General features: G+C 47.4%; 1 protein-coding gene across 3 annotated transcripts; it reads right to left on the minus strand.

Moving 5' to 3' along the window:
- Positions 1-416: 416 nt before the first annotated feature.
- GATA4 (GATA binding protein 4) lies at positions 417-26,981 on the minus strand. 3 transcript variants are annotated; one of them, XM_086624121.1, is made up of 7 exons: positions 26,456-26,981; positions 7,275-7,444; positions 5,112-5,192; positions 4,501-4,626; positions 3,270-3,357; positions 2,198-2,337; positions 417-596 (listed from the first exon to the last, which is right to left on the minus strand). In XM_086624121.1, exons 1-7 carry the CDS (start codon positions 26,979-26,981, stop codon positions 417-419), a joined length of 1,311 nt encoding a protein of 436 aa, XP_086480247.1. The 3 variants fall into 3 exon arrangements, with proteins under 3 accessions (XP_086480247.1, XP_086480259.1, XP_009979285.2); XM_086624133.1 differs by lacking the exon at positions 5,112-5,192 and having other exon boundaries at positions 7,275-7,441; XM_009980983.2 differs by lacking the exon at positions 5,112-5,192.
- Positions 26,982-27,769: the final 788 nt, after the last annotated feature.

The raw sequence follows: 27,769 nt of genomic DNA on the forward strand, positions 1-27,769 counted from the left end.
GGCATTTTCTCCTGGTCAGGAAAAGAATGGATAGTGACAGAAGAAAAAGGTGTCTCTGCTCCATCATTGTCTGAGTTTTAAATGCCAGATGTTTTTAAATAAAGAGAACTCAAGAACTGTGTCCGTCTTCGTGTTTCTGGCTATTTCATAGAAGATGGTGACAATCAGAGAGGCTCATTTAAAGTGGGGAAAAAAGGGCTTCAAATCCATTAGTTACTTTGAGATTTGAGTCTTCTCTGTTAATTTCATAAGAGCTCTCCTACACCTCAGATAAGTCCTCTTTACCTCTTCGCTGAAACATCTCACAAGGGGAGAGAAGGCAGGGGAGGTGGGAAACAGCATTGACTTAATGATTACATGGCATCTTCTTCATCTCTCAAGCGGATCAACATGAAGTCCATGGGTGGAAGACCAGCTTACGCAGTTATGATGTCCCCATGGTTTTCAGCTAATACCAGGCTGTTCCAGGAGTCCTGTTTGGAGCTCGTTTGTGGAGACTGGCTGACAGCTGACTGGTAAGCCTGCGGGGAAAGCTTCAGAGCTGAAATCGCAGGGTGAATAGATCCATGTCCGGACATGGCAGAGACTGAGAACGCCTATGGAAAAAGGAAAATCCTGTGAACAAAGCTTCAAACCGTAGAGGATTGTACGGATCCCTTTATGGGGGGCTGGTGCTAATGCAAGAACATGTCTGTGGATTTGCTGTAGAGATCAAGATTGCAGCTCATGCATGATACTTTGGACAGGCTCTTTCCTTCTTGTTCCAGACCCTGTTCCTTCCTATTACTGCATATAGGGCATCTTGTTCTCTTCTAAATGTCAGAAAAAAAACATTTTACCTTCCAAAGCTTGAGATTTCATGGGCCTTGGGCTCTCCTAGCTTACAAATAGCCTCCTGTGGATTGCAGGGCACATAACAGTGCTGCAAAGTGCTGCAGGTGCAGGATCAGTCCAGCAAACACTCAACCACATATTTTTTCTCCAGAGAGAAAACTGGAGTTCCCTGTATGAACCCAAAAAGAGAGCAACTATCATATACCACTGTCTCTTAATTGCTGTGGAACGGAGATCATTAACTAAGGCACAGTTATTAAACCTGCACACAGATCAGCTTCTAGATCAGGTGTTGCTCAGCAGGATACGCGTCTTGTGTGAATGCAGTGCTGATCCCCAGACAAGTGGTGGATATGGCACAGAGCACACTGCTTTACCCTGCAGCTCTCTGCCTTCATGCTGGCTTGCTTTACCTTTGCATGGTCTCGACTCAGATTTGGGCTGTGTGACTTTGTTCTCCTCATGCTGCATTTCTCATATTGCTCAGCACACAGCCAGCCAGGGCAGAGAAAGTACGGTAATATTGCCAAGTTTTTCCTTGCTCAAGACAAATCAAATCAAATTATAAAAAGGGAACAGACATTTTCTTACTATGGGCACTATGTAGTTACTCAGCTAGAAGGAATTTCACATTTTCAGCAAAGCTGCTACTTCTTGTTTCCCTTTCAGAACCGCCACATATCATTAAAAAGTACCTCTTCTCTTCTCCAGGCTGAGAGATTTGGGGCTCTTCAGCCTGGAGAAGAGAAGGCTCCGGGGAGACCTTCTAGCAGCCTTCCAGTATTTAAAGGAACCTACAAGAAAATTGGAGAGGGACTTTTTGCAAGGGTATGTAGTGATAAGGCAACTGGCAATGGCTTTAAACTGAAAGATGGAAGATTTTGATGAGATCTAAGGGAGAAATTCTTCCCTCTGAGAGTGGTGAGGCACTGGAACAGGTTGTCCAGAGAAGTTGTGGATGCCCTATCCCTGGAAGTGTTCAAGGCCAGGTTGGATGAGGCTTTGAGCAACCTGATGAAGTGGAAGATGTCCCTGCCCTTGGCAGGGGGTTGGAACTAGATGATCTTTAAGGTCCCTTCCAACCCTAACCATTCTATGATTCTATGATTCTATGATTCTATGATCTTTGAGGTCCCTTCCAACCCAAACCATTCTATGATTCTATGATATTGTGCTGTAGACAAGATGACAAGAATGTGGGCTTTTGCCCCATCCCAGAGGATACATCTCTGTTGTGAACTCCTAGACCTTTGTGTTGAAAAGAGACAGCCTTTTTCCACAGAGAGTTTGAGGATTTTCTCCTCACTATGTCTACCATCCTAGTTCCCGTCTTTGTCCAACTGCCAGCATCTCCACTCTGTACCTGAGAAATTGGGCTGGGATGCCCATAATGAGATGAGAGCCCAGGTTCTGTTTTGATGGGGCGCATTTCCTCAGTGGTCGTGGTGCTGCTGCTGCTGGTGGAGCTGGTAGTCGGGGTAAGACTCTCGCTGCTGGATGGACCTGTGAGAAAGCAGATGGTCAACCAGGCTCTTCCCAAAGACCTTTCAGTACAGAGCTGTACGCACCCACCAAAAGGTTAGTGTGAGTAAAAATTAAAAAAAAAAAAATAGTGGGGAGAGCTTTGTTACTGCTCAAAGGCGTTCAGACATCCCCCATTTTTGAAGAATCGGTCCATTTTGTGGCTGGGTATCTGATGCCCAGGACATGATGATCAGAAACTGTTTACGCTTAGCCTGTATGCAGGGCTAAACACCAGCCAGCTGTTCTGTTACCCAATGACCCCTCCCCACTTCAGAAGGGGAATTGAGAAGAGGAAGGAAGACCTGTAGCTTGAGATAAGAACTATTTAATAATTGAAATAAAATAAAAAATAATAATGATAATAATATGTACAGACAAGTAATGTGTGGTGCAATTGCTCACCACCCCTTGACTAATGTTCATCCTGTTCCTGACTAGCAATCCTGGAGTAGGAAAATCCTGAAACTGCCATCCCGGAAGAGAGAGCAAGCTTTGGGAGCTGAATGATGGGCAAGACCCTCCAGGGACAGCGGCCATGGAGAAAGAGAGACCATCTCCAACAAACTTTCCAATTTATAGTGAGCATGATGTTCGTTACATGGTACGGAACACTCATTTGCCAATTTAGGTGTCAATCACCCTGTCCACGCTCCCCCCAGGTTCTTGGACATCTGGGTCGTTAGCAAAAACAAGTTGAAAAGTCCTTGATCACTATGGATACCTGCATACCATGGCTGGCTACAAACTAAAACAAAGTGCCTTATCAACTTCATTCTCACAGAGTCGGGTTCTGCAGTCTTCTTAAAAATGCAGCTTCCTTTAGAAATGTAGCTTTTCTGAACAGAAGATTGCTTCTATGATTCTATCCCACGCATATACACATACAATAAACTCCCCTACTCACCACCTACCTGCTGGTGTCTTTGTTTTGTTAAGGTTCTTCGGCTTGCGCTTCCTCGTCTGAATGCCCTCTTTTCTCATTGCTAAAGGTCTTGGAACCTATGGATCGAAACATAAAAGCACACTGGTTTCTATATGTCCATAAGGTCATCTAGGAAAACATGATTCCAGCTCCACCTTGTAGGCTTCATGAAAACCAGCTGATTTAACTGAAAGCAACAGCAAATTCACTGGTCAGCACTGCTGCGTGAAGAGATCTGTCAAAGCTACAAGATGTGCATCCAAATGGAAAGACTTTTCGCACCATGCGTATTGAGTGTTTTAAGGCCAGAAGGGAACAACAACTCATCTGATTTACTTTCCTGTTTAACTCAGAGCAGAAGATATCTTTCTGGCTAATATCTGCTTTCTGGAGAGGTACCAAGCTTGTGTGGGGAGACCTCCCTTAAGAACTGATCCCATTGAGGTAGTTACCCTCGCAGTCAGAAACACGCTGGGATTTCTAGGGAGAATTGTTGGGTTAGGTAAGGCTTCCCCTAATCCACCTTGTCTTCTAGTTTTGACCTGTCTCTCACGAATCCTCTCTGGAGCACTGGACATCATTGAGAGCATGGATGTGTATAAAACCCCTAGGAGTGGCGATGAGAAGCAGAACTGGGGTTTGTTACTAAGCAATTACCAGGGTGTTGAAGGCTTCTGTTTCTGCCATGGGGGTGGTCCTGTTGCTACTGACTAATGAGAGAAGGGCTGGAAATTTGCATCTTGAAGTCCTGCCATGCCTTGGACTGCAACAGGACTCTTTTAGATCTATCTGACATGACACAGATACATGAAGACTCTCCGACAGGAAGAGACTATCTGGACACCTGTGCAAGAAAAGTCATCTATCGCTCCCATGACAAGTCTACAACCAAGTCTTAGCTGGGATCTGACACCTCATGTGGAAGGGCCAAGCCCTTCTTTGTGCTTCTGATTCAGGTTTTTCACTAAAGTGCCTGAATTTAGGTGGGAAGAATCTGGGCCTAGTTTTAATGTTTTTTAAGATGTTGATGCAAAGGGTAGCTAATTATGCATCACCCCTTGCCAGTAAAAACATGATGTAACGTTGAGGGGGACTGAAGCCCAGAGGGACAGCAGGAAAAATGGCTCCAGAAAAGCACAGAGTTGTGCAACAAACCCAGTCCCCGGCTTGGTGCTGTTGATGCCCTCCCCACAGAGAGTAGAGATCAATGAAGATGTTACCCCATGGAGCTTCATGTAGAGTCCACAGGCATTACAAACAGGCTCTCCCTCGGCGTTTCTGCGCCAGAGCGTGGTTGTCGTTGTTTGGCAGTTGGCACAAGAGAGGCCGACGCGGCGGGAAGCCGACTGCAAGAAAACACAGAGGAAGAAAACACATCAGCCCTCCACTGCTACCACTGGCAGCATCTCAGATCCCAACAAGCTCTCTCCAGCAGGCCTTGGATTTTCCTCTCCTCTTGCCTCCCTTCTCATTTTTCTGTCTTTTTCTCTTTTTGCCTTGCTGCAGTGGATAACACAACTGCCTTTTTCTTCCCCTCTTTCCTTTTAGCTTCTGCTCCACTGCCTTTCCACTGTCTCCTGCCTGCCAGTCCTCCACAGACATCTTGGCTGTCCTGAGGCGTCTCAGATGGTACCAGAGACATCACATCTACAGAGCCCCAGATCTCTAGCGGGTCTAGTAGCAGTTTGGAGACCCACTGCGGGTGCACACACCTACACTAAGGTGTCTGGATCTCAGACCATCCTGCCCTTTCAGGCTCCCAAGCCCTTCACCTTCCAAGCATCATGGCATATCCCAATAAGATGTTATCAATGCCATGAACATTACATACTCCTTGCTGGCTTTGCGAGATGTTGCTCTTGTGGCTTGAGGGGGAGATAAGAAAAAGAGTGCTTCCAGCAGCATCGTCTTCCTAAAGACAAAGAAGGAAAATTAATAGGAATTCCCACTAATGAAGCAGTGCAGGGAACAGGCCTTTTGAAGTTCCCTTTCTGGGTGAACTGGTTTAGCCAGGCTCAAAAGGCCACAAGAGAAAGACAATGGGCTTGAAACCATATAAAATACAAGTTTTGAGCTTGAGAGCAGAGTGGGAGGTGGGGGAAGAAAAAGCCACGTCCTGCCTGACTCTTCCCAGCATCCTTCAAAGCTCAGGTCTTAAGAGGCTGAGGATAAAGTCTGAATGGGCAGGGGTCAAATTCCCTCTTTACTTGCTGATAAACTGGAGACAGAATAGCAGTGCTACAGCTGTGTGAAGATGTCTGTTCTCACGGTGCCTGAAGAGGAGCCTATAGGGAGGAAATCTGATGGTCTTGGACATCTATCCAGCTCTACAGACCTGAAGAGTATAGCTGACAGCTGTGTACTGGGGTGAAAGCCTGGGAGATGAGGACCTGGCAGCTACCAGGGCTTTCCTCTATGATCGTTGCCACAGCTTTCTATCTGTGTCTTCTCCCTCATTATAAAACAGGATCAGTTAATCTACAGAAGCAGGACAATAAAAAATGAAATCAAGTACTTAAGCCTTCAAAGGCTGGAAACCAAACACTCTTTTAATTGTAACCTCACCATGTATTAGCTTCAGTCATCAGCCTTTGTAAGTGGGCTGAGAGCTTGAAAGAGAGCTTGCAGCAAAGGCAAAGATCTCCCCTTGCAGGGCTCTCTGGCACATCTCAGTCTCAAAAAAAAAAAAGAGGTTGCACAGTAATAGATCAAACCCAATCAATGATCCTGAATATATTTATTCAGGTAAACCAATTGTCATTACTTTAATCACACTCCTACCTTGCATCCCTAGACATATCCTCCTTTTGTTTATGGGAGTTCTCTTCCAGAAGAAAGAGCAGGAATTTGGCCAGTTTTGCAAGATTTCCAGATTGCCAGCTGCCCAGCCAAGTGGCAAAAGTGCACGTACAAATCCGCGCAGCTCATGCGTTTTTATTTCTCATGGGATTTTCCAAGCCTTACCCCAAAACCGTGCAGTTAACACCAGGCGTTGCTGCTTGCTGTGAAGGACCAAGCCTGGTACCCAACGGGCCGTTCCTGACCACACAGATGTGCTCAAGGACAACAGTAAACAGAGGGCAAGGGTCTGGGTGCCAGGGTGCAGACACTGCATGGCTCAGTCAGCAGTGTCCAGGAAGGGCTTTTCACAAGAGGGCGCTGGGTGGCTGTGGCCACAATCAAGCTGCCAGTATCACTTTTCGACGCTTGCAGAGGACTGCTGGGTTTGAGCATAAACAGGTCTGGGTGATGCGAATGGTCGGGGATGAAGCCTCATGGAAGACAAGGAGTGGGGAAATACGGTCCTGAGGGAGGGCTTGCTGGCTCCTTCCTACCTGGGGTCATGACAGACCCGTGTCCCTGGGGCACAGGCTACAGAGACCTTCCCAAAACCCCTCACCAGAACAGGCAGGGACAGCCAAGAGATCAACACTGAGATGTTGCCATCCCCCAAGTTCTCCACGCATACCCCATCCTGACCCCACAGGCTTTGAGATGCCCTGACCTGCCCCACAAGCCCTGGTTTAGCTCTCTGAAAGGAGCAGGGTATCCAGGAATGGTGGCCAGTCACTGTGAAGTGAGAAGGTTCAACCAGCAGTGACTGAGTAATAAGGACTCTGAGAGTAAGAGAAGATAGACTGGTAGTGGGATGGAGCTGGAAAGGGTTTCCATTTGTCCTAATATGCCTACACAGATACTAAAGCATAGACTCTCTTTTGCTAAACAGACCCCACATTACTGCCCATGTCCTATAACCCTTTCCACCACTTGACCTGAGTGTCTTCAGAACCGGTCTTAACAGTAGAAGGCCTTGTAGTGTACCAAGCACAAGACTATCTGGCTTATTTTGGAAATCTGGACCAAAACCTTCTAGGTTGGGCAAACGAGGGCCCAAGGAGTTCAAACACCCCTGGTATCTCCACCTAGCTGAGGTCTTTTTGTCTCATCCTCACACATAGCCTTGCCCCACATGCGTTGCGTGATCTTGACTTACCAGCCTCCTCTGAGGTTTGAACAAGGGCCGGTTGATGCCATTCATCTTGTGGTAGAGCCCACAGGCATTGCAGAGGTAGTGCCCCGTGCCGTCTCTCCTCCAGAGCGGGGTGGACATGGCCCCACAGTTGACACATTCTCGCCCCTCTGAATAATCATCAAAAAATTCTGCTGCCATGATGGGAGAGAAGGGAAAAGATGTGGTTAATTAGGCAGCCATACATTTAATTCCTGGTCCGGTTCTCAACATTTGAGCCCAGGAGTGACATTTCAAGAAATCGCAAATGTTTGGGTTTTATAGGAGGCAGGAAACAGCTCTTCCTTTCTCAAGGAAGCCCCCAGGATTATTGGGAAGAGGAACTCCTTTCCCTTCCTTGCCATACAGTGTTGGCTGCAGGACTTCTGTGGCAGCAGGGATGTGCTGGGACACAGATACAAGGAGACAGAAATAGAAACCTTCCCTTCTGCTCTGACGTTATCCAATTTTCAGGATTGGACATAGCCAGGGCAAACAGATTGGGGCAGGCGAACAGCCGTGTTCACAATGAAGACAAATTGCCTATGACCACGGACAAACACAAGCCTGGACCCACACAACAGAACTGCCCAGAGACTAGACAGCTGCCTGAGCATCTCTCAATGGGGCTCAAGCAAGTGTGGGCAGGGAAAGCTGTGCTACCCCCCAGGACTGCTCCCACCCAGCCCCTCAGCAAAGGGGAATGGCTGCAGAGTGCCAAGGGGGAGAGATGTCCATGTGCCTTCACCCTTTTCTGTGCATGAGAAGCATCTCCAGATCATCAGCAACCCCAGCTCAGGCTGCCAGCTAACAGATGTCACCAGGTATTCGCAGGTGTCGGACACTCAGCTTTTGATGCAAATCTCCATCATGCATGATGTCACCCTACAGGGCCTGGCACATTCACCCACCACGTTCCCGGTTTGCCTGCCACCAGGGCCTGGCTGCAGCTGTGACGTGAGGGTGAGGACAACTGCCCTGGGCTGGGCTAGTCCAATCCCTCTGGCTACGGCAGGTCTGTATCGTCTGCAAGGCAGTGGAGAGGTCAACACAATGCACTTCGACTGCATCTTCATTTGTAAAGACACAGGTCAGCTCGCCCTTGGATACAATGCCCTTGAGAAGCCAAGAACCTCACCTCAAAAAATATAAGCATCAGCTATAGGCCTTGCTGAGATGTAAATATAACTGCATCCAGCTGGCATGGCCCTTGAAAATGCATGTTCCTGATGGTAATCCCACCTGGAGAGTATCAGCTATTGAGCATAGCTTGGGGATGTATGTCTTTTGTTATGAAACCATTTCTTCCTCCACGTTCTGTTGTGGGCACCAGCAAGGGAACACTAAATGGTAAAATAATCGGGGAGAAGAAGAAAGCGACATATGACAGCAAAGGGCTCCATTACTTAACGTAGGCTGGGAATAAACCACACTGCTGAAAAAATTCCCAACAAACTGCAGCACGCAGGACATGTTTGGAGGAGGGTAAGAGCTTTGCATCAGGACCTTCAGCCATTACAGACCAGCATAATATTAACTCTTAAAATGTTATTGTGCATCTTACTATGTTTTGTGCTTGTCCACCTGTTTGTTATGCTAGTATCTCAGCTTTACCCTGGAAGACAGTAGTTCCCCAAAGAGAAAACCAACAAAATTTGGCTTCTTGCCAATCTGTGTCTTGATCCCATGTGGATTCTCTGATATCTAATAAGGGTTATGTTCAAACATCGGCCTTATTTTCTCTATTCTCCAGGCTATTTTTGGTAATTCTGTAGGAAACTACATAACCATGAGACGGCCAAAGGATTAAAAAATTTACTAAAGTGGCGCCAGTAAACAGAGACACTGAGAAAAAGATTCCATACGCCTAATTCTCCCTAGAAAACCAGGCTAAAAATGGCAAGTGATTACATCATTTGGCCATGGGGAAATCCTAGAAAATAGTAAATGAATGTACCCAAGGGGCTCTGGAGCCGGATAAGAAGAAATCCAGTATCTTCTCAGCAACTTAGGAAAATCTCATTACCTTTGAGCAATTCTGGTGGTTTAGTAAAGACGGGAATCCCTCCAGGTGACTTTTGTACATGTGGATTCAGTGATACTGTAACTGTAATGCCTCACTTTCCCCTTTAAAATCACCATTGAGTCGCAGCCAAAATCTAGATCAAATAAACTTCCTTTGAAAAGAGAAGGGATTGGAACAGCTGGTCAGGAAAGAACTAATTTCCTTGAAAAATCTCAAGAAAAGAAAACATTTCACTGTTTTTTTCATCTTGGAAGTTGTTGGGGGTTTTGATTATCATTTTCCAAAGAAAAAGCCAAATTATTTTCACAGTAATTTTTGTCCTGTGAGAAAATCCCTTCTCCTTTTAAAATAATTGAGTACAAAGTTGTTGATGTAATCCAGGGAGTATTTATCAGAGCAGAGGTAGTCCAAAGGTAACAGTTAAAACTCTTGACTGATTTGAGTTGTGTCTGTGACTAATTACAAAATATAATCTTTCCTGGAGATTTTTCCACCAGAAAATCAAAATCTGAAAGTTTTTAATAAAAAAAAAAAAAGAGAAAATTCCTAATAGTCCATCAGAAATGTTAAGACTTGGACTAGCTCTTCAATAAGAAGATCCCTCGAAATGGGTATGATATGAAGAAATGTCAAGTATGGGAATACTTTGGATTTTAGAAAAAAAACAGAGGATTTGGAGTTGAAACCAGGCAAAGTGTAAGTCTCTTATTTTCTGTCAGTAATCAAATTTGCTATTGAATATTGAATGTTATTTCCTAAGAGTTTGGGTGACACCCAGTTCCACTATGCACATTATTTTCACTGTCGGTTTGTAATTGAACATCCAAAATCCCAGTGCAACAGTCTTGAGACTTTCTCCCTTTGCTCTCTTTTTTCATTTGTTTTTGTTTGAGCTATATTCTTCACTACTTGTTTGGGGTGGGTTTTTTTTTCAATTTCCCTTGGATTTGGACTGGACCTTCTCTCTTGAGAGACTTTCACTAGTTTAAGTTTCAAAAAAAAACCTCTTCTGCTTCCGCATTTATAGCATTTGTGTGATTTTCCCTTCTCAGCTGCAGACAAAGTTGATCCTTGTGAACGTTAATAAACAGGAGCTACTGACGCTCGAGACGGGGAAGGAACAGACTTTGTTCCCAGGGCACACTGAAGCTCCACGCAATGGATGGCTCTCCCTAATCACAGCCCTTGTGGGCCGATATCAGATGGGTGCGTCCCTTGCATGCAACACCCAGTGCTGAGTCAGAAGATGACATCTGCAGAGTGCAACTTCTTTAAAAGCATTCCTGGAGCCCGATCAGAGCGGAGGGAGCTCCTTGACCTCAAGAGATCACACCTGGAGGAGAAATATCCTCTCCTGCTTCAAAGTATGCTTGATGATGGCAAAGAATGTGTCTTGGACACTACTGGATGCTGGCTCAGAGAAGATGACGTAGGCTTAGTGTACGCTCTTTAGTGAACAAAGGGCGTTTCGGCACCAGTGGAGAAGTGGAAGGCTGGATTTCTTTCTAAAAGAGGTGCTAATTTCACAACATCTCTAAACTCAGGGATGAAGTTGCCAGGAGGAGCTTTCTGAGCTCACCTTCTGGCCACACAGCTGAGACATCCCAGCTGCTCTTGAAAACCTGAGAGTCTACAAAATAATGAGAAAGTATCACCTAAAGAGCTGCATGTAGTTTGACATGGGTCAGTGTCCAAGACCTAGGAAAAGCAGATTCTCAAAATAACTGCTTGTTTCAGAAGATCTGGGCCATGGTCTCTGCCTGCCTCCTTTCCCCAGGGGCAGAGATGGAGGCAAGTCCCCTTCCCCATGCCCAGGTCCTCATGAGAAGATAGCAATATCTCCAAGGTCCCTGCCAAAACAAGCCCAGTTCTCAGAGCCCACAGGAATCATAGAATGGTTTGAGTTGGAAGGGACCTTCAGGATTATCTAGTTCCAGCACCCCTGCCATGGGCAGGGACGCCTTCCACTAGATCAGGAACCATGACCCACAGGCAAGTTGAGTTATATTGGGCATGGAGGTCACTGGGCTTCAAATGCACTGATTGTTTAATTTGTCACTGTTTTTAATAACAGAGGTTAAGGTGCAGCAGACTGGAGACTTCTCGGGAAAAGCCGCAAAGTGTTTTCTTGGCTTCTATCTCGGGGCTGGAGCTCTAAATCCTGGCATTATGAGATCCCCTGACACTTGTTCCTTGTACTTAGCAGCTGAGAAAGGAAACGTTTATTCAGGCAGCAAATTGCCCAAGAGCTCCCAGAGGGCCGTGAACAATGTGGGGGGAAGGAAAGGCTCCCCCAGTCTCACTCAGGGCAATAATTTCCTTTTTGTGGCACAGGAGCCGCTGCCTGATAATGGAGATTTATGGGTCCGTCCGGTGACCTCTGTAATAGCCTTTCTGCTGGAAAGATTTACTCCCTCTCGCAAAGTCAAGTATGGCCAGCACTGGGACAGGGTTGAGGAAAGGATTACACTTAATGGTTAGGCTGAGAAGGAGACAAGCCCGTGGCTGGAGTAGCCTCATGTGTGCTGAATGGCCTTATCTTCCTCTTTGAACCTACAGCTCCCCTGAGTGCCTCTGCCCAGCCCTTATCTTGGATAATATCAATCTTGGGATCAGTCATGAAAGCAGATCATGAAATCTTGCTGAATGACCCAGTTGGTGGAGAGGATGGATTGGCTCCTGTCCCTATCCTGGTCATCAGCTCGCTGTATAAAAGGAGATCCTTTTCCCCTCACACCTACTGTTTATGAGGACTGCAAGGTCCCCAGGGCAAGGAAATGTCACTTGTGTGTCGCACAACAGCCTCCTAATCTTGGGTGAGGCTTTCAGCATGCTAATGTCAGAAATACTTTCCACAATGGGACATTCAGTCTCCAGGGAGCCAGGAGTAACTCCTAAGTGGGATGATGGGGTCTGGTAGGGAAAAAGCATTCTTGGATATGGCCTTTCATGGCTCTTAGTCATTGGGAGTGGTCCTTCACATCCACCGCCAGGTCCACAGAGATCAACTGGTAGGGACAATGGACAATGGAGGGCTCAACAAGAAAACAGATCTGAGCACCACCAGCCAGCCCATACCTACAGGCACTGTTTCGAGCATGGTTAGGACATGACAACATCTCTGACCAAGGGCATGGCCCACCCAAAGTCTGAGTACTTTTGCCTTCCCAACTGGGAAAATCGGATACTCCCTTGCAACCAAGTCAGCTGGGGATCAGGGAGGTTGCCCAGGGCTTGAGACTGAAGAATGGCTTGAACTGCCTTCTCTGGGTCTTTCCACCATCTCTGCAAACCCCAACTCTGCCAGCCTGACAGTACGTCCATTCCTAGGTCCAGACCTCCTGGGTTTGTTTGGTCTTTTCTTTAACAACCCTAAATCTGTTGACCTTGGAGAGATCATCCTGAACACGTAAACCTGACAAATGAGGACCCAAAAGACTGATAACAGTGAAAGCACCTCCGATAAAGACATTTTGAACCCTTCAGCGCACGGCCAGGAACCAGTTTATAAGTTTCTGTTCCCAAACCAGCCTCTAGAAGGGGACAAAGAGCCCTCCCTACACCGGTTTCAGTCAGACCCTGCTCCTTTAGAAGTAACAACTAGGTTGTCTACCTTCTGCCCTTCAGCCCCCTCCTGCCTTCACCTCCTCTGGATAAAGAGGAATGGAAAGAGACTTCCATTAATATAGCACTGGAGTTTTGTTTACAGCTGGAGGGATATTTAGTATCAACATTTCCCCCTGCAGAAGTGTCTTCTCAGCCCAGTGAAGCAACTCAGCAAAGAAGAAGCTGTCCTTCAAACACAGCCAGACACTTACAGGCTCTAAACACACACTGAGAGCAATTTTCTCTGCAGAGAAGCAGTTTCCTAAAACAATTTGTTATGATAAGAGGTGAGAGCCACGACCCTGTGTATACACGAATCCCAAATGGACTTTCAGAGATACTCGCAGCTGAGGCAAAGGACATTGGCCCCTCGGACACATGGACACCCTGGGATGCCACCCAAGACACCCTCACCTACTGCTTCAAGAGACAGCCACGACAGCATGGCAAGGGGAAACAGAATTTGCCATTCCCAGCTGACCAGGATGGTTTGTCCCAAATTCCAAGATTGTTTCCATCAAAAAGTGTGGAATTCCTTCCTACAGTTCAAGCCTTTAGGAGTCTTTTTAATAAGTGTTTTCCTGCAGCTAGTGGAGCTGAAAGTCACATCTTCTATTTCTATTGAATGGGTTGAGATGCTCCCATGAATTGCGTGACTCCAGAAGCTGAAGTTTCAAAGGGAAAAACCCACCAAAAGGTTTCTAGGCAGATCACAGCAGTTAAAAGTGCTGGTTGGTCCAGTACCGTGGCAGAGCAGGAAATGAAGACAGCAGCAAAAAACAAGGAGAGATAAAAGTAGAAGGGATAAGGAGCGACTGTAAATAAAAGAGCTCAAATTTATGCATGGGAGAGACCTGTAGCCAAAAGAAAGCTGTCAGTGTCAGTGAACCTTTTCTTTTTCGACGGGGACATCATCAGCTTGGCACGCAGACTGGGATCAGAAAGCCCATGTGCATTATCTTATCCTTCCACTAATGGAGCCAATGATGTTTCTGTAAAAACAGGTTCTGTCCGTTGGTTTTTTTCCCCCTTCCCTCTTCCTGGCCTGTTTCCCCTCTGACAGATTTGGGGGGGGGATTCATCCAGGGCCCCACTATTTTAGAAACTAATGGGATCTAGACATGGGGAGAGCAGGTCAGTGCCTGTTTGAGTAGTGTCCATTTGTGGGTTGGTTACTGGTGGGAATGTGACTCCCTACTCTCCTCTGATCTGGATTAACAGAGAATATCACCTGTGGGATTCTTGATCTGCAGGAAGCGGAGATGGGAGTAAACTCCTCCCTGTTAACCAGAAACACAGTTCCATGCAAAATTCATCATTGTGAAGCTACGCATAAATGGCTCAACACTGTCTCAGAATGTTTTGGGGTTTATCTAACATGTCTACAGTGGAGAAAATGGTGGGTTACTCAGTTGGCTGCCTAGACCAAACAGCTTTTCCCCTGCAAGCCTAAAGACTGTACTTACTGTTTAGGAAACACTGAACCTACAGTCTGGCTGAGCCACATGCCGCTTTCAAAAAGGCAAAGAAATCTGTTTTTTCCTTGCTTTGTGAAACACCACAGTGAGGCTGTTCCTGTGCAACCCTTCCCAGGCCAAATGTTTCACGTCAAGGCAAAGGGAACATTACGTCCCTCCCTTGCAGAGCTCCCTCCTCTGCCTGCGGCAAGCCAAGGTCTATGGCACACACCATTGCCAACAGCCAAGAATACTCCTTTCCTTCGTGGATATGTTTTCCCCTGTTTGAAGGACAGTGGAGGTAGAAGCAGCCAAGGGACCAGCTGAGATCATGTGCAAGAGGGACACAACGGGAAGGTTGGTCAAATCCTGGGCCTGGATTTGAGTTCAGTCTTGGCTCTGCAATAGGCTTCCCCTGAGCAAGGGTGTTTCATCTCCGTGTGACACTGAGATGTGAGAAGGACCAAAGGCTCATCCTCCTCCTCTGTATCTTCCCTGTGAGAAGGAGCAAAGCCTCTTCCTTGCCTCACAGGAGGAGGACAACAGGACAATTTTCAAAGGCCACGGTCATAGATGTAGAGACAAGCATTGGATGGAAGAAGGGTGGGTAGAAATGAGTTGGGTTCCTCTAAAGCAGATACAGACAAACTGACTGTTTCAGGAAGGGACAGGAGACTGCGGGACTGTCCAACCTGGTTGATTGGGAAAGCAGTGACAGCTCTCCAGCACACCAGAACCCCCAGGCCCCAAACCATCAAGACCAATGGTTGCACCAGAGCTGAGTGGAGAGACTGTCGACCTGCACACTGAAGTACCATGTCCCACATCCCAAAGGCACACGGTCTGCTGTACAGGAGGCAGGCATGCGAACACCTCCAAGGACATAGGGTGCTTTTGGTCGGAGCACTTGCAGACCACCCCTTTGATAGTAACCTGGTGTCCTACGGCAACTTCTGCTGACTGTCAAATTGTGCGTGACTGAACTCCAAGGTCTGCTTTCTTTTGCTGGGATGCACGCCTGATCCCACCCACCAAGGTGACCTCCCCTTTCTTACTCCTACTTGCAATTCTTACACTTGTAAATATCTGAGACTCTTCTGATAAACAGAAGATTCTTCTGCTTATCGACTGTCCAAATATTTTTTAACAAATCTCAGATTAGCATGGAGAGCCCAGAGAATGGCCAGGATGGGGCCATCCACAGCCTGGGGCCTGCTTGGCAGGAGGCACCTGGAAATAGTCTTTCTTTTGACAAAGGAAAAACAGCTACAGCTTTTTCCTTCTTGAAATATGTCCCATTTCCAAATGGATGTGCCCTAGCAAAGGCTCTCCTTTAATGACCGCGAGGGAAAGGACAGTGGGGAAAAAAACGTAGAGGATCAGGAAATCTTGGGATTTGAAATGCCACGATCCCACCTGGGCAGCTGTTTCTGAGTTGAGCACAGGCAATGGATCATCTCCAACATGTGCAGCCGTGTCTGGTGTACCCACAGGGACCACATGCAGGTGTGCTGTGGAGGCATGCCAAGCTGCTGCACCACGGTTAAGCCATGGGAACTGGCCTTATGGCTCCTGGGTAACTGCTGAACCCTGATCCTAAGGCCAGCTAGCAGAGTCTGGCCATGTTCAGACAGTCTCGGATCCCAATCTACAGTGGTCACATCTAAACTGCTTCCCAGGACCTGCACCTGCTTGAGTAAGGCTGAGATGATGGTCCATGCTTAGATACTGCCAGGGCCATGCCTGTTGGCTGAGCGTGGTCTGTTTTGTTCCCATGGCTGGCATCTGGCACTAGTTCATCATCAAGCATGACACAGCCTTCACGTGCTCTTGGCCTGCTCAAGCTCCTACGGAGAAGCTGATGATGTGGCACTTAGGGACATGGTTTAGCAGTGGACTTGGCAGTGTTAGGTTTACAGTTGGACTTGATGATTTTAAAGGTCTTTTCCAGCCTGAATGATTCTATGATTCTATGATTCTATGAGCTGAAGCTCCTTAAACCACAGAACTCAACGGTTCGTGGCCATATATCCTAGTACATCGTGTGTCTGTCTGATGGTGACTGTCTGTCTGTCTGTAGAGGTGACTAACGGCACCCAAGTGGACCAAAGCCAGGGCCAGCTCTGGGCCCAGGGAAGCTGGTGCTGTTTAGGATCATTATGAAGACCTCAGGGAGAAGGTAGACTGACGTATTCAGACAACAGAGCCAAACTCTTCTCAATAAGTGGGAGAAGGCACAAGGGGCAGCGGCACAAAGCACAAGCTGGGCATTAGGAAAAGCATTTTCATTAGGAGGTGGATTGAGTACCCAGAGAGGTGGGGGAATTTCCATCCCTGGACATTTCCAAGCCTCATCCAGGCAAATCCACAGCTGACCTCCCCTAGTGCTTGTGGTTGTCCTGCTTCAAGCAGGAGGCTGGACTAGAGATCTTCCAACCTGTGTTTCTGCCGTCCTGCAACTCCAGAAAATCAAAGTTTGTTTCATTTGGATTTGATTGTTTGGGTTTTTTACTGGTGCAGAGCAGGGGGAAAGACATTTATCCAAGTCAAATGGGCAAACCCCTGCTTGTAGGAATATGATCAATTGTAGTATTACTATTATATGTGTGCATGTTATAGATATGTGTTTGTATGTATATATACACATATATATAAATGTATATATGCATATATTATATCCTTAAGAATGCCATTTTAGCAAGCTAGGAGTCATCTCTAATAAATTCTCTCTGCTTTTGCTATTAGAATTATTAGTCTACAGCTATATAGAGCATGGCTGTATAGAACAGTGTGTATACATATTTTTGTATGTATACTGCTCTGAACATGGCGGCACTAACAAATAATGATTATCATGTGCATATTAAACCCTCCGCCCCAGTTTTTTTTAGCTCACGAGTTTAGACATGGGCTCTGACTCCAATTCGGAGGTGTTACACTGATAAATACCTCTCAGAGGAGTTACACCAAAATAAGTCAGGCCAGATCCCGGCCTCCCTACGGGACGCCAGCCAGGGACAAACAAAAAGGTGTTTACTGCAGTTCATCGCATTATAGGGGACAGTCAGTTTGTCTAACCCCTGGCCCTTCTCTTTCCCTCTTTTATTAGTTATTCTGATCGTTAAGTCAACTCAGCTCCCAAGCGGAACGGGAGGATGGAGCGATTCTCCCGGCTGCCGATAAAGCACCTACAAAGGTCAGTTCGCACAGAAACTGCAGCCCAGGCCAATAAAACGGCAGGTACCGAACTTATCAGGGCAACATATAACTTGCAGTTTTTCTAACTCAATTGATTGGACTTTTTATCTAAAATAACAGGCATTATAAGATAGGCGAAAGTCGAGATAAGAAAGAAAATTGAGTAGGTCTTGAATCAAGATCAGCTTGGGGACAGGTTCAAACTCCCACACCTGCCCCGGAGGAATCAATGAAAGTTTCTTGGCGTCGTTCACTCGTTTTGAAACACGGCTGAAGTTAAGTGAACTTTGAGACCGTGGCGTTTATTCTGTGATTATAATTAACCTGCTCACCCGTTGTTATTGATTTCGCGTGAAGGGAGGTGACAGAGTCTGACTGGGATATTGGCTTAGGAATAGAAATGGTTGGGGAGGGGACGCAGTGGGGCAGGCAGCGTGGAGTGAGACCCTTCCCCAACTGGGGGTAAAGGAAAGGGGGTACAAGGAGGATTTCACCCTTCTGCTTGTGGTCCTGCTTGTGCTGGGATCCAGGAAAACCCTTGAGGCCAGATTTTCACATCCAGAGGGTCAGGGCAAATCACAGCACCAACAATCTGCCTCGTTGAAGCAATGAAGGACCGAATGTGGGAAGTCCCTGGAGAAAAGGCTCGGTCATACCCAGGATCCAGGGCATCCTCCCAGCCCAGGGGAGTGTGAGGAGGAGACATCCCTCAAGCCAGCTGCCTCTCTCATGCTCCACATCACCAAGGCATGTCCCAACTCAAGGTCCTTCCCATCAGCCATTCCCCCGAGCAGCCAGCCCCTGAGCCAGCACTATCTTCCCAAAATAATCTCAGACATCTGGGGCCAAATATGTCATTTGGAGGAGTTCTGATGTCTGGGGCTCACCACCTCACTCATTTTCTACAGCTCCAGCTCTACAGGCCCTGAATATTAAGTAACGATGGCTCCCTGGCTTGCAAACCCAAGAGCCTGGCTTGGAAACTCATAGGAGTTTAAATAATAAATGTTAGGTTATTTTTTTTTGTCTCTTTCCTACGAGTTTCATCACATAGGAATCAGGGTTTCCTAGCTTTTCCCTTGTCCAGAAAAGCTGCTTCTTCCCTTCCTGCAAAACCAGAGTCTGACGTACGATAACATGACTCCGGAAACTGGAGCTTGAAGGAAAACTGAGGTGCACCGAGGCACAACGACTGGCAACAGCCGGAGGCAGGCAGCTGAGAAGCAGGGAAGAGGGAGATGCCTCCCGAACTGTTTGGAGATGTTTGCAGAGTCAAAGGAGACAGCCCATTCCCCCGGCCCTCAAGGCCAGAGGACAACTTGGAACTCGCTTAAATATTATAGTCACAGCCAGAGAGCACCGTGCAAGAAGGAGCTGTGAAAAAAAAAAGTGCAAGAATTAGCAAAATCTTGCTCCAAGGGAGTAGCGTGGTCTCCTTATTCCCTTCCTACTCCATTTCTGCCCCCAACCTCTTCTGCTGGGCTTGGGTTTTAACCTTTTAGGAGAGTCTGATGGCTGGGGGCTCGTTCAGCAACAGGCACCCAGCCCTGTCCCGGCACCCCGTAAATACTCCGCACTGTGGCTGGAAGCATCGACCGGAGGAAAATGGCTGAACTTTTGGAAGAAGAGCAAGAGCAGGCAGGGGCGTCCCATCGCGGGACCTCTCCTGAAATGCTCCCCCAGCAGACACCAACCTAATTCCAAGGGATTAGGAGGAAACATTTCCAGGCAGTGATTTTGTTATTCCAGATTCAGAAATGTCCGGTACCAGTCCCTGGTAGAAACGGGAGATCAGCCCCCCTCCATTGCTCATCCGGCTGCCCTCACCCCACCTCTGCTGCTAGTGTAAAACTTGCTTTTCTTTGACTTTCCATGAATTATTTTTTTCCCTTTCACAAATAAAAGGAGTTTCTGAGTCCCTTCCCAAGGCTGGTGTGAGCTGTTCAAGCCCAGACAGCTCTGATAAGGGGCTCACCAGTTTTACGGGTCTCTAAAAATATTTTTTTTTTTTAGAAAAGCATAAATCCCTTCATGCTGCAACATATAAACCAAGTGACCATGTTCAATAGAGGAAAAGGAAAGGTCCCACTGACTTTTGGGCTTCATTTCCCCGACAAAACCTGTAGGTCTCCAAATATTTTGCGGGGGGCTGAGTTTTTTCCCTGTGGAAGCTGCTTGCATGGTCCTGATCATTCACCGGCCCCAGGCAAACCTCCCTTTGCCTTAAAACAGGGATGGCTTCAGCTCTGAGCAAGGTCGGGTTTTTGGAGGGTTGTTTTTTATTTTTCACAGTCTGTACTGAATCTGTTTATTTGGGGGGCCTGATCCTGCAAGTCTCACCTGGGCGAAACAGCAGGATTGGTCTTAGAAAGACAAATAAAACAGCAGAAAGACATGGGAAGGACTCAACTTTGCTCTTCCACAAGCAAAAGGTTCATCCTACATTTAGGTGTCCACCTAATTAAGCAAAAAAACCCAATCCTCTATGCCAGCAAATAACTGAGAAAAAAAATAATCGCTGAGCGCTTCTTGGAAAAGAAATGAATATTTTCCCTTCCAGTTGACACTGCCTCAAACTCGGTTTTAAAATCCCGATCTTGCCAAAACCTGAAAGCTGAAACATTTCAGTGGTGATGGTGGGGTCAGGTCTACGTCCAGCTTTGAAAATCTCTGCCCAGATCTTCTTTCCACGCAGACCCAGCACTCGGCTGCCTGCGCTTTTTTGGGGATGAGAATATCCGGTTTATGAAATGGAAAAAGAAATCAGCACCAAGTGTTTAAAAGGGTGCAAGAGCACAGGGAATGCTGCAAACTCAAGCATACCCTGCAGCAAATGACCTTCTGAAAAACTGCAAGGAGAGGAAAAAAAAAACATTTTTGCATGACCAGACCTTGCAACGGCATCGCTTGGCGCAGCAGAAATATGGGGTTTTTGCGAGAGCTTTCCATACCGCTTGTACCAGCCACCGCGAAGCCGATGGTGATCGAATTATTTTCAAGCGCTGTCACGCACGCGTAAGCACCCGTGTATAAAGACCTCACTGCTCAGGCATGGCAGATAATTGGGTTTAATTTGTCATTACAGATGTATTTACAGCTTGGACCGGTCACCGTGACCGACGATGTGGGGAAGACTTGTAAAGGCCAGAGATATTTTAATATTTTGCCGTAACGCTGGATGTTATCATAGACAGATGCAGGGTTTGTGCACCACAAAGGAGACCCACAAGGTTTTTTTCTTTCCCCCCAAAAATTAAATAAAACCTCAATTTAACCTTATGATGAAATTTGCTTTTATAATTCGGGTTAACTTTGGAGGTAAGAGCACATTCTCACATATTCCCCTGGTTATTTAAGCAGCATTTCACACTCGCCCACCAAAGGCATATTTACACCTTCCTGCCAGACAGCAGAGTGAATTCGGGATCCACCGACAAGGTGAATATTTGACATTTCCAAACCCCCTTTCTGCCATCCTCCAGCCATAATTACACACATCCCTCCCACCCAAGCAAGCGTACCTGTAAAAAACTAACCTTGTCATTCCGGCTGAGGGGTTTTGGCAACGTAATCACATTATTCGGGGATCACACATCGCTGTAACACGGGACCGGGTGGAGCCATCCCAGAAAAAAATCAGCATTTCTGCCTCTGCCCTCCCAGCACGACCAAAACCGGCCACTTTAAGCCCACAAGCTGAGCTCTTGATGCAGATCCCCGCCTGGTTTTGCAGGCAGCGGTGAGCCCCAAATGGGAGGCAGACGCTTCGTTAAATCTTTTTATAATAGAGTTGCAAAAATCTTGAAGAGCCCAAGATGTTCAGCTGCATCCCCCCATGTTCCTCTGCCTCATGTCTCCCGGGAGCATCACCGAGTAGGGGGAGATCGCCAAATATCCCATTTCTGCACCTCCTTTTCAGTAAGGAAATTGTAAGGAGAGAAGAACACACCAGGCTGGCATGCAGGGCAGAGAATTTGGGAACAAAACCTCCTGAAAGAGATATATTATATTTGCACTCCCTTTTTCCTACACACGCAAAGCTCTGCGGGGCCCAAGGAGCAAAAATTTCAGCCCAGAGCCCTTACGCGATGAGAAACATAGTCTCTGTGGGTTTTGGGGCTACACTATCAAGGGTTTTTTCTAATTGCATTTTCCTTAAAATTCCATTTTTCCATCTTTATTTTACCAGCCCCTGTACACGCACCGTCCGCAGCAGCAACAGGCTGCTGACCTTCGGGCACAAAAACTTGCTCATCTCACTGTGCTGCTGCTTTTTCCCCCAGTTTGGGATTTTATTTACTGATTGGGGCTTTGTGGGTGTTTGGTTTTTTTTTCAAGGCATCTTTAATTTTTCAGAGTAAGATGGTTTACCCATTCAAAATATCTGACTGCCTTTGGGATAACCAATTTTGGGGACTCCCTCTCTGCCTGCCAAGCCAAGGTTTCTCCATCGTCAGAGGAGCACAGAGGCAGAGGGATCGGGTTCAATTTCCTTTCAGAAACACCGGATAAACCAGATTTTGCCTCTTTCCCTCAAAATGATGGAAATAAATACAGAAAGAGCAAAATACAGGCTGTCTCTTCAAAAAAAAATCACTGTTATTGTTACAGGGACAAAGACACACACATGAATGCATGTGTAGAGCAGAAAAAATAATTAATCCTGGCTTAATAAAGTCTTAGATTCAGGGCCACTATCCACTGCCTTAAGTTTTACTGCTTTATAATAATTTACAAGCATTTATAATGTGTTATATACCATACCATAGCTGTTCTATGCAACATCTGCATTTGTGTTCGGTAATAAATTGCAATTTTCAACGAAGGAATTGTTTTATTAATAAGGGTGATATAGTGCCCGTGATGGTGATATTTTTATTATTATTGTTGCTTTATTTATGATTTAAAATATACTGTCTGGGGACTTGGGGGCTAAAAACCAGTTGTTTGCTTGAGCTCGATCTTGTATCCCCTAATTCTGTGGGTTTCATCCCAAATCCCAGACTGACCGGTGACAATTAAATTAGACGGAAGAGCAGAAGGCGGCTTAAAACCCGTGGTGGGGGGGCAAGGAGGGGTGGAACAAAGCCCTGGGCTAACCTTCGCCACCGGCAGAGCTGAGGTGAGAAATGCAACCACTCGCAAAATGGGGGACGTAGGGTCCCGTCCGAAATGCAGACGCGTCCTACAGTCCCATCCCTCCACCCTACAGTCCCATCCCTCTGAGGACAGGGACAGCAGAGATGCTGGGCTCCCCCGCATCGCCTGCTGCCCCATAGAGAGCAGCTCCTTCTCCTTCAGTGCATGGGGAAGGTTGTGGGGCTGCTTGTAGGGTAGAAAATTGTAACAAATGCCAATGAGTCACTGGAAGTGCAGGCCCTGGGGATGCTACAGGGCAAATCTCTTCGCATCCCTATGGGAAAGCTTAAGATCTGGTTCACAATCTCTCCCCCCTCATCACTAGAGAAGACATTTTCCAACTTGAGCGTCTGCTCCAGGCTTTGATCTTCCCAGATGCTGCTGCTGTGTTCAAACGGGTGCCTGTTTGGGGAACCCTGACTTCGACTTAAGTCGAAACAAAACGCAAAGGACCCATCAGAAATGCCCCCAGCCCCTCACCCCGATTTATTCCCGACCGCATCAACCTCCTCCATGCCACAGCAAAAGCAAAAAATCCCACTGCTTTTTTTTTAAAAAGCAAAATTACAGGGAGTGAGGATGGTAAATAAGGATCTAGATCCTCCATCCCCAGCCTGGAAATATCCAGGAGGCAGCAAGCGGCAGTGGGCTGGATGTGCTCCGGCTCCCATGCAGCCCTCCATCCCCGCTCCCCTCTGCCTGGGGAAGGGGGAAAGGGCAAGCTGCTAATTTTGGGACAGATTCCAAGAGGTTTTTGGCACTGGCAGGGAAGTCTCCTGAAAGGGGACTCTGCAGTGTGTCCTTTTCATGCTTCATTAAGTCAGGAATTCACTCTTAAGGGCCATCCCAGGCGATGCCTGGAGCAAGTTCACGGCTTCCACTGCAGGGTCTGATCCTGCCCTTCAGGGTAATAGAATCATTTGCCAAACTTACCCTGAAAAGCCCAAATTTGGCATGTTGAACTCACACCGGGGAAGATTTTTCAAATAGGCTCGTGTGATTTACACACCCATCCTTCCCTCTTTGAACCGCAGAGATGCATTGGCACATCTTAATCCAGGCCAAAATGCCTCTTATTAGAAAAAAAAAGCAGTAAGATTATTTTAATTTTTTTTTTAGTAAAAATAAAAATCTCATTGCTTTTCCCATTTTCTATCACCTTTGTATACAGTTTCACTAAACTTCTTTCCCCAGTACATTGCTTTACAGCAGGGAAAAAATGCCATGCTCAATTGCATAGACCGCATACTTGCGCCTGCCTGTCCAGCTACACCTGCATGGACTTGATCTTCATGATTAAAAAAATGATAATAATTAATATTCTAATGACTCCAAGGATGCTCTGAAGTTAGCACTGTCTCATTATAATTCATAGAGTGCTTTATTTAGTACAGCCTTGTGTGAAAGATGGTGTTTCCACCTTGAGATTTCACATTGTGCAGAGAATAAAAATATCTCTAGTCCTAAGGAAAGGCAAAGGATGGAGTGTGGACTCCACCATGCCAGGGACCACTCAGATGCTGAGCCAGGCTCCGATGCATTATTAAAGCGGGTCTCCGATGGGTACAGTCCACGGTGGTGTTCCCTCCCGCTGAATCTTTCAGTGCCTTCATTTTTTCTGCCCATCAGGACTTTTAATCCTTGCTCTTAAAAAAAATATAACCCCTTCTTCTCGCTCAGAAACCAGCCTTTACATGCTTCACACAAACCCCCTGGATACCCGCAGCCCGTGCAAAGCATGGTCCCGGTGTCCGGCAGGGACCCGGCTGGGAGCAGCCCGGCAGTGGCCGCATCTCGACTTGGGGAGAAGAGGGAAAGGAGCAGGTCTGGACCTCAAACTACCATTTTAATTCTGAATTTAAAACTCACTATTTTTCTTCAGGCAGTTTTTGTTTGAGGCAACTTTTTTTTTTTTACCATAAACCGAGCACTTTTTATTTAAAACCAGGTGCTGTTTCCACATTCAAGGCAGACGCATAATTAGACCCACGCTAACAAATTCCCACCATAAATCCAACACCCGAATCAGGACCTGGCGATGGAAGGGAGTCTTGCGGGCTCCTTCCTCCTTCATTAGTGACTGCTAACATTTTCTGGACTGGCTCAATGCATCCCAGCTTCCCGGTGCTATTTAAGAGCCCAGATAAAAAGCACTTTTTGCCACCAAAAGGCTGGCTCCGACTGCAAGTCCTGCAATGCAAACTGCTGCTTCACGCAGAGCTTGAGACGCAGAATCACTACGCTCAATCTCTGACACCACAGAAGCTGCCGGGTATTTCTGCAACTGTAATTCTATATTTGCTTTATTTTGCTTTTAAGTTATTTTTATTACTAAGAGCCCTTTTGAGAGCATTTAAAAAAAACGATAATTTTTTCCCAAGGAAGAGATGGGATGGTAGTCAAAAACAAATGCGCATATGTCCTCGTTGATAATATTCAATTATTACCTGATTATTCAATTCATCCTGTTTTTTTTCCTCTACTTTCTACCTTCTCAGGGTTTCCCAAAAACATTACTTGGTTGGCCAAAACTTTATCCTTAATCTATTCCCCATTTTAAGCAATTTCCTAATACCCAAAAAAGCGCAACAGGCTTTGGCAAGGCCCAACTTTTGCCGACGCCCAACTTTCCTTTCTTTAACATTTTAAAATAACGCTAAAGATAAAGCAAATCTTGCAAGACATGATGGGTAAATTACCCTCTGAAATTCAGGTTAAAGAACGCAATCTTAAAATGTCTCTGCAGACAAATTTGAGTAATTTTCTGTGTTAATCCCGATCCCAAAGCTGACAGAAATACCTTCATGGAGAGAAGGCGGGAAAGAAAAAAGGGTTTATGAAACCACGATGCAAAGATGTGCCCTGCATATCTCTCCCCTTTTGTCCCTCTTCTACCATATAAAATTAAAAAAAATCTATATTAAGCCATTCTGTGCGATTTCTGGTTGTAGGACTCACGGGCACTTAATGAAATGAAAGGCTCTGAGATCGGCACAAGAGATTGCGGCTGAGATTTTTTTGGGCAGTGAGACGCTGAAATACAGGGCTGGGTCATTCAGATGTGCCTGTGAGTCCCCTAAAAAACGTGATAATAAATGCAGATGCATTTTTTTTTTCTCCATCTCCATCATCTCTCCCCCATCGATGCCAAAATCCCCTTCGCTTTCCTTTTTTTTAGCATAACCGACCTTTCCAAAAATTAAAAAAAGAGACATAATGTGAAACAGCCCAACGGGATTCACAGGCTCGACTTGGATTTCCCCATTTTCCCAAAATTTTCCCCATTTTACACTTCAAACAAGTCATGGAAGGGGCTGCCTGCGCACCCACAGAGCTTCGTGGTCCCACACTCCGTGGTCATCCCCATCGCAGCCCCTAAATCCTCGCAGAGCAGTTTGGGGAGCCAGCAGGCCCTTGCACGGCGTCTCGGAGCATTATTTCTTGCCCTTCAGGCCTACCCTAAATTATATTTATTTTTTGGAATTTATGGTCCTCGAGGATATTTTGAGAGGGGGGTTTTGCAAGTGTGGAGGGGAGCAACCGCGGCACCGTGAGGACCCCCACGTTTTGCAGCCAGAGAGGTGGCTCCCGCAACCATATCCCAAATACACCAAATTTCTCCCTCCCACCCTTCGCACTTCCTCGCCCGACCCAAAGAGAGGTGCGTGCATAAAAATTTAGGGGGGGCAGCAGTGGGGTGAAACCCTCCCTTCCCCTGCCCCAACCCTGACTGCACTCACCTATGTTGGCGTGCCGGGCGGCCGCGGGTGTCCCTCGGCTCTGCAGGTTGTGCAGCATGGGGCTGTCGAAGGGTGAAGAAGTCCAAGTCGTGGCCATTTCGGGGCTCATATAAGCCGGGTAGGGGCTGGAATAGGAACTGCCGAAACCCCTGCTGTACTGCTCCCTCCCGTTAGCAGAAAGGTTCAAGGAGCTGCTGTAAGCCGCCGCGGCCTCCCGGGAAGAGGTGGCAGGGATGGGGGTGCTGGTGGAGAAGGAGAACCGAGGTGACACAGAAGGGTGAGAAGATCCAGGGTTGTAAGCGGCGCTTTCGGCTCCGGGTTGAGTCCAGATGGAGTGGCTGGAGACGGGGCTGCCTTGCTGGGAAGAGCCGCTGCTCTGGAGGTAAGGCAGGCTGGGGAGCATGGAGGTGACCCTCGTGGTGGGCACGTAGACAGGGGATGCTGCGGCCGCGCTGTGCATGAAGCCACCTGCCCCCTCGTACGCCGGAGGGCCGGGGTTAGCTGCCATGGCTAAACTCTGGTACATCTCGCGATGGGCCCCCCCAAACCCCAGCTGGGTCCCCGGCCTCAATCCAGAGCGATGGGGAGCAGGTGAAAAACCCCAGGCTCCACTTTCCCCTGCGGCGAGCGGTGGCCGAAGTGGTCTCGTGTGGGTACAACCTTCCAGCCAAAACCAAAACACCACCAGCGATGCGATTTTCCTCCACCACCCCCCTCCCCACCACCCACCTTCCCCACCTTCAGCAGGTCCAGCCGCCTCTTCTGACACCCCAAGCAAAGAAGTCCAGGTCCCTCCGGAGGAGAGATTTAGCTCCCGCCTGGATTTAGCTTCTCCCACCGGCCTCCATCCATCACCTCCCGCCCCCCCCCCTCCCCAAAACACACCTCCCCTCCACTATGGGGCTGGGCTGCTTAAAACCCTCGGTCAGTCTCCTCCCCGTCTTTCTCCCCCCCACCTCTCCTCTCCCCTCTCCCCTCGCCCGCCCCGTCCAACAACAGCTCCGGGTAAGGCGGGGGGAGATGCGGCCGGGGATGCGGGAGGAGGAGGCGGCCGGGCCGGGAGCCCACCTCGGGGCGGAGGAGATAAGGAGGTTAGAGCAGTCCCGGGGGGTGGACTGGGGGTGGACTGGGGGGGGAAGGTGAAAGGAGAAGGAGATGGGGGTGGTGTACACAGCCTGGAAGGTGAGAGACAGCGATGCTCTTTCCTAGAGCCTGGAGCAAAAACCTTTGTCCCGCAGGTACGATCGGTGCTTTAAGTTGTTAATGGCCGCCCCCCGCCCCGGCCCCAGGCCGGCGTTTGATGTGGGCTGGCAC

The sequence above is a fragment of the Tauraco erythrolophus genome, chromosome 2 (genome assembly GCF_009769465.1).
Source record: "Tauraco erythrolophus isolate bTauEry1 chromosome 2, bTauEry1.pri, whole genome shotgun sequence".
Classification (NCBI taxonomy): Eukaryota; Metazoa; Chordata; class Aves; order Musophagiformes; family Musophagidae; genus Tauraco; species Tauraco erythrolophus.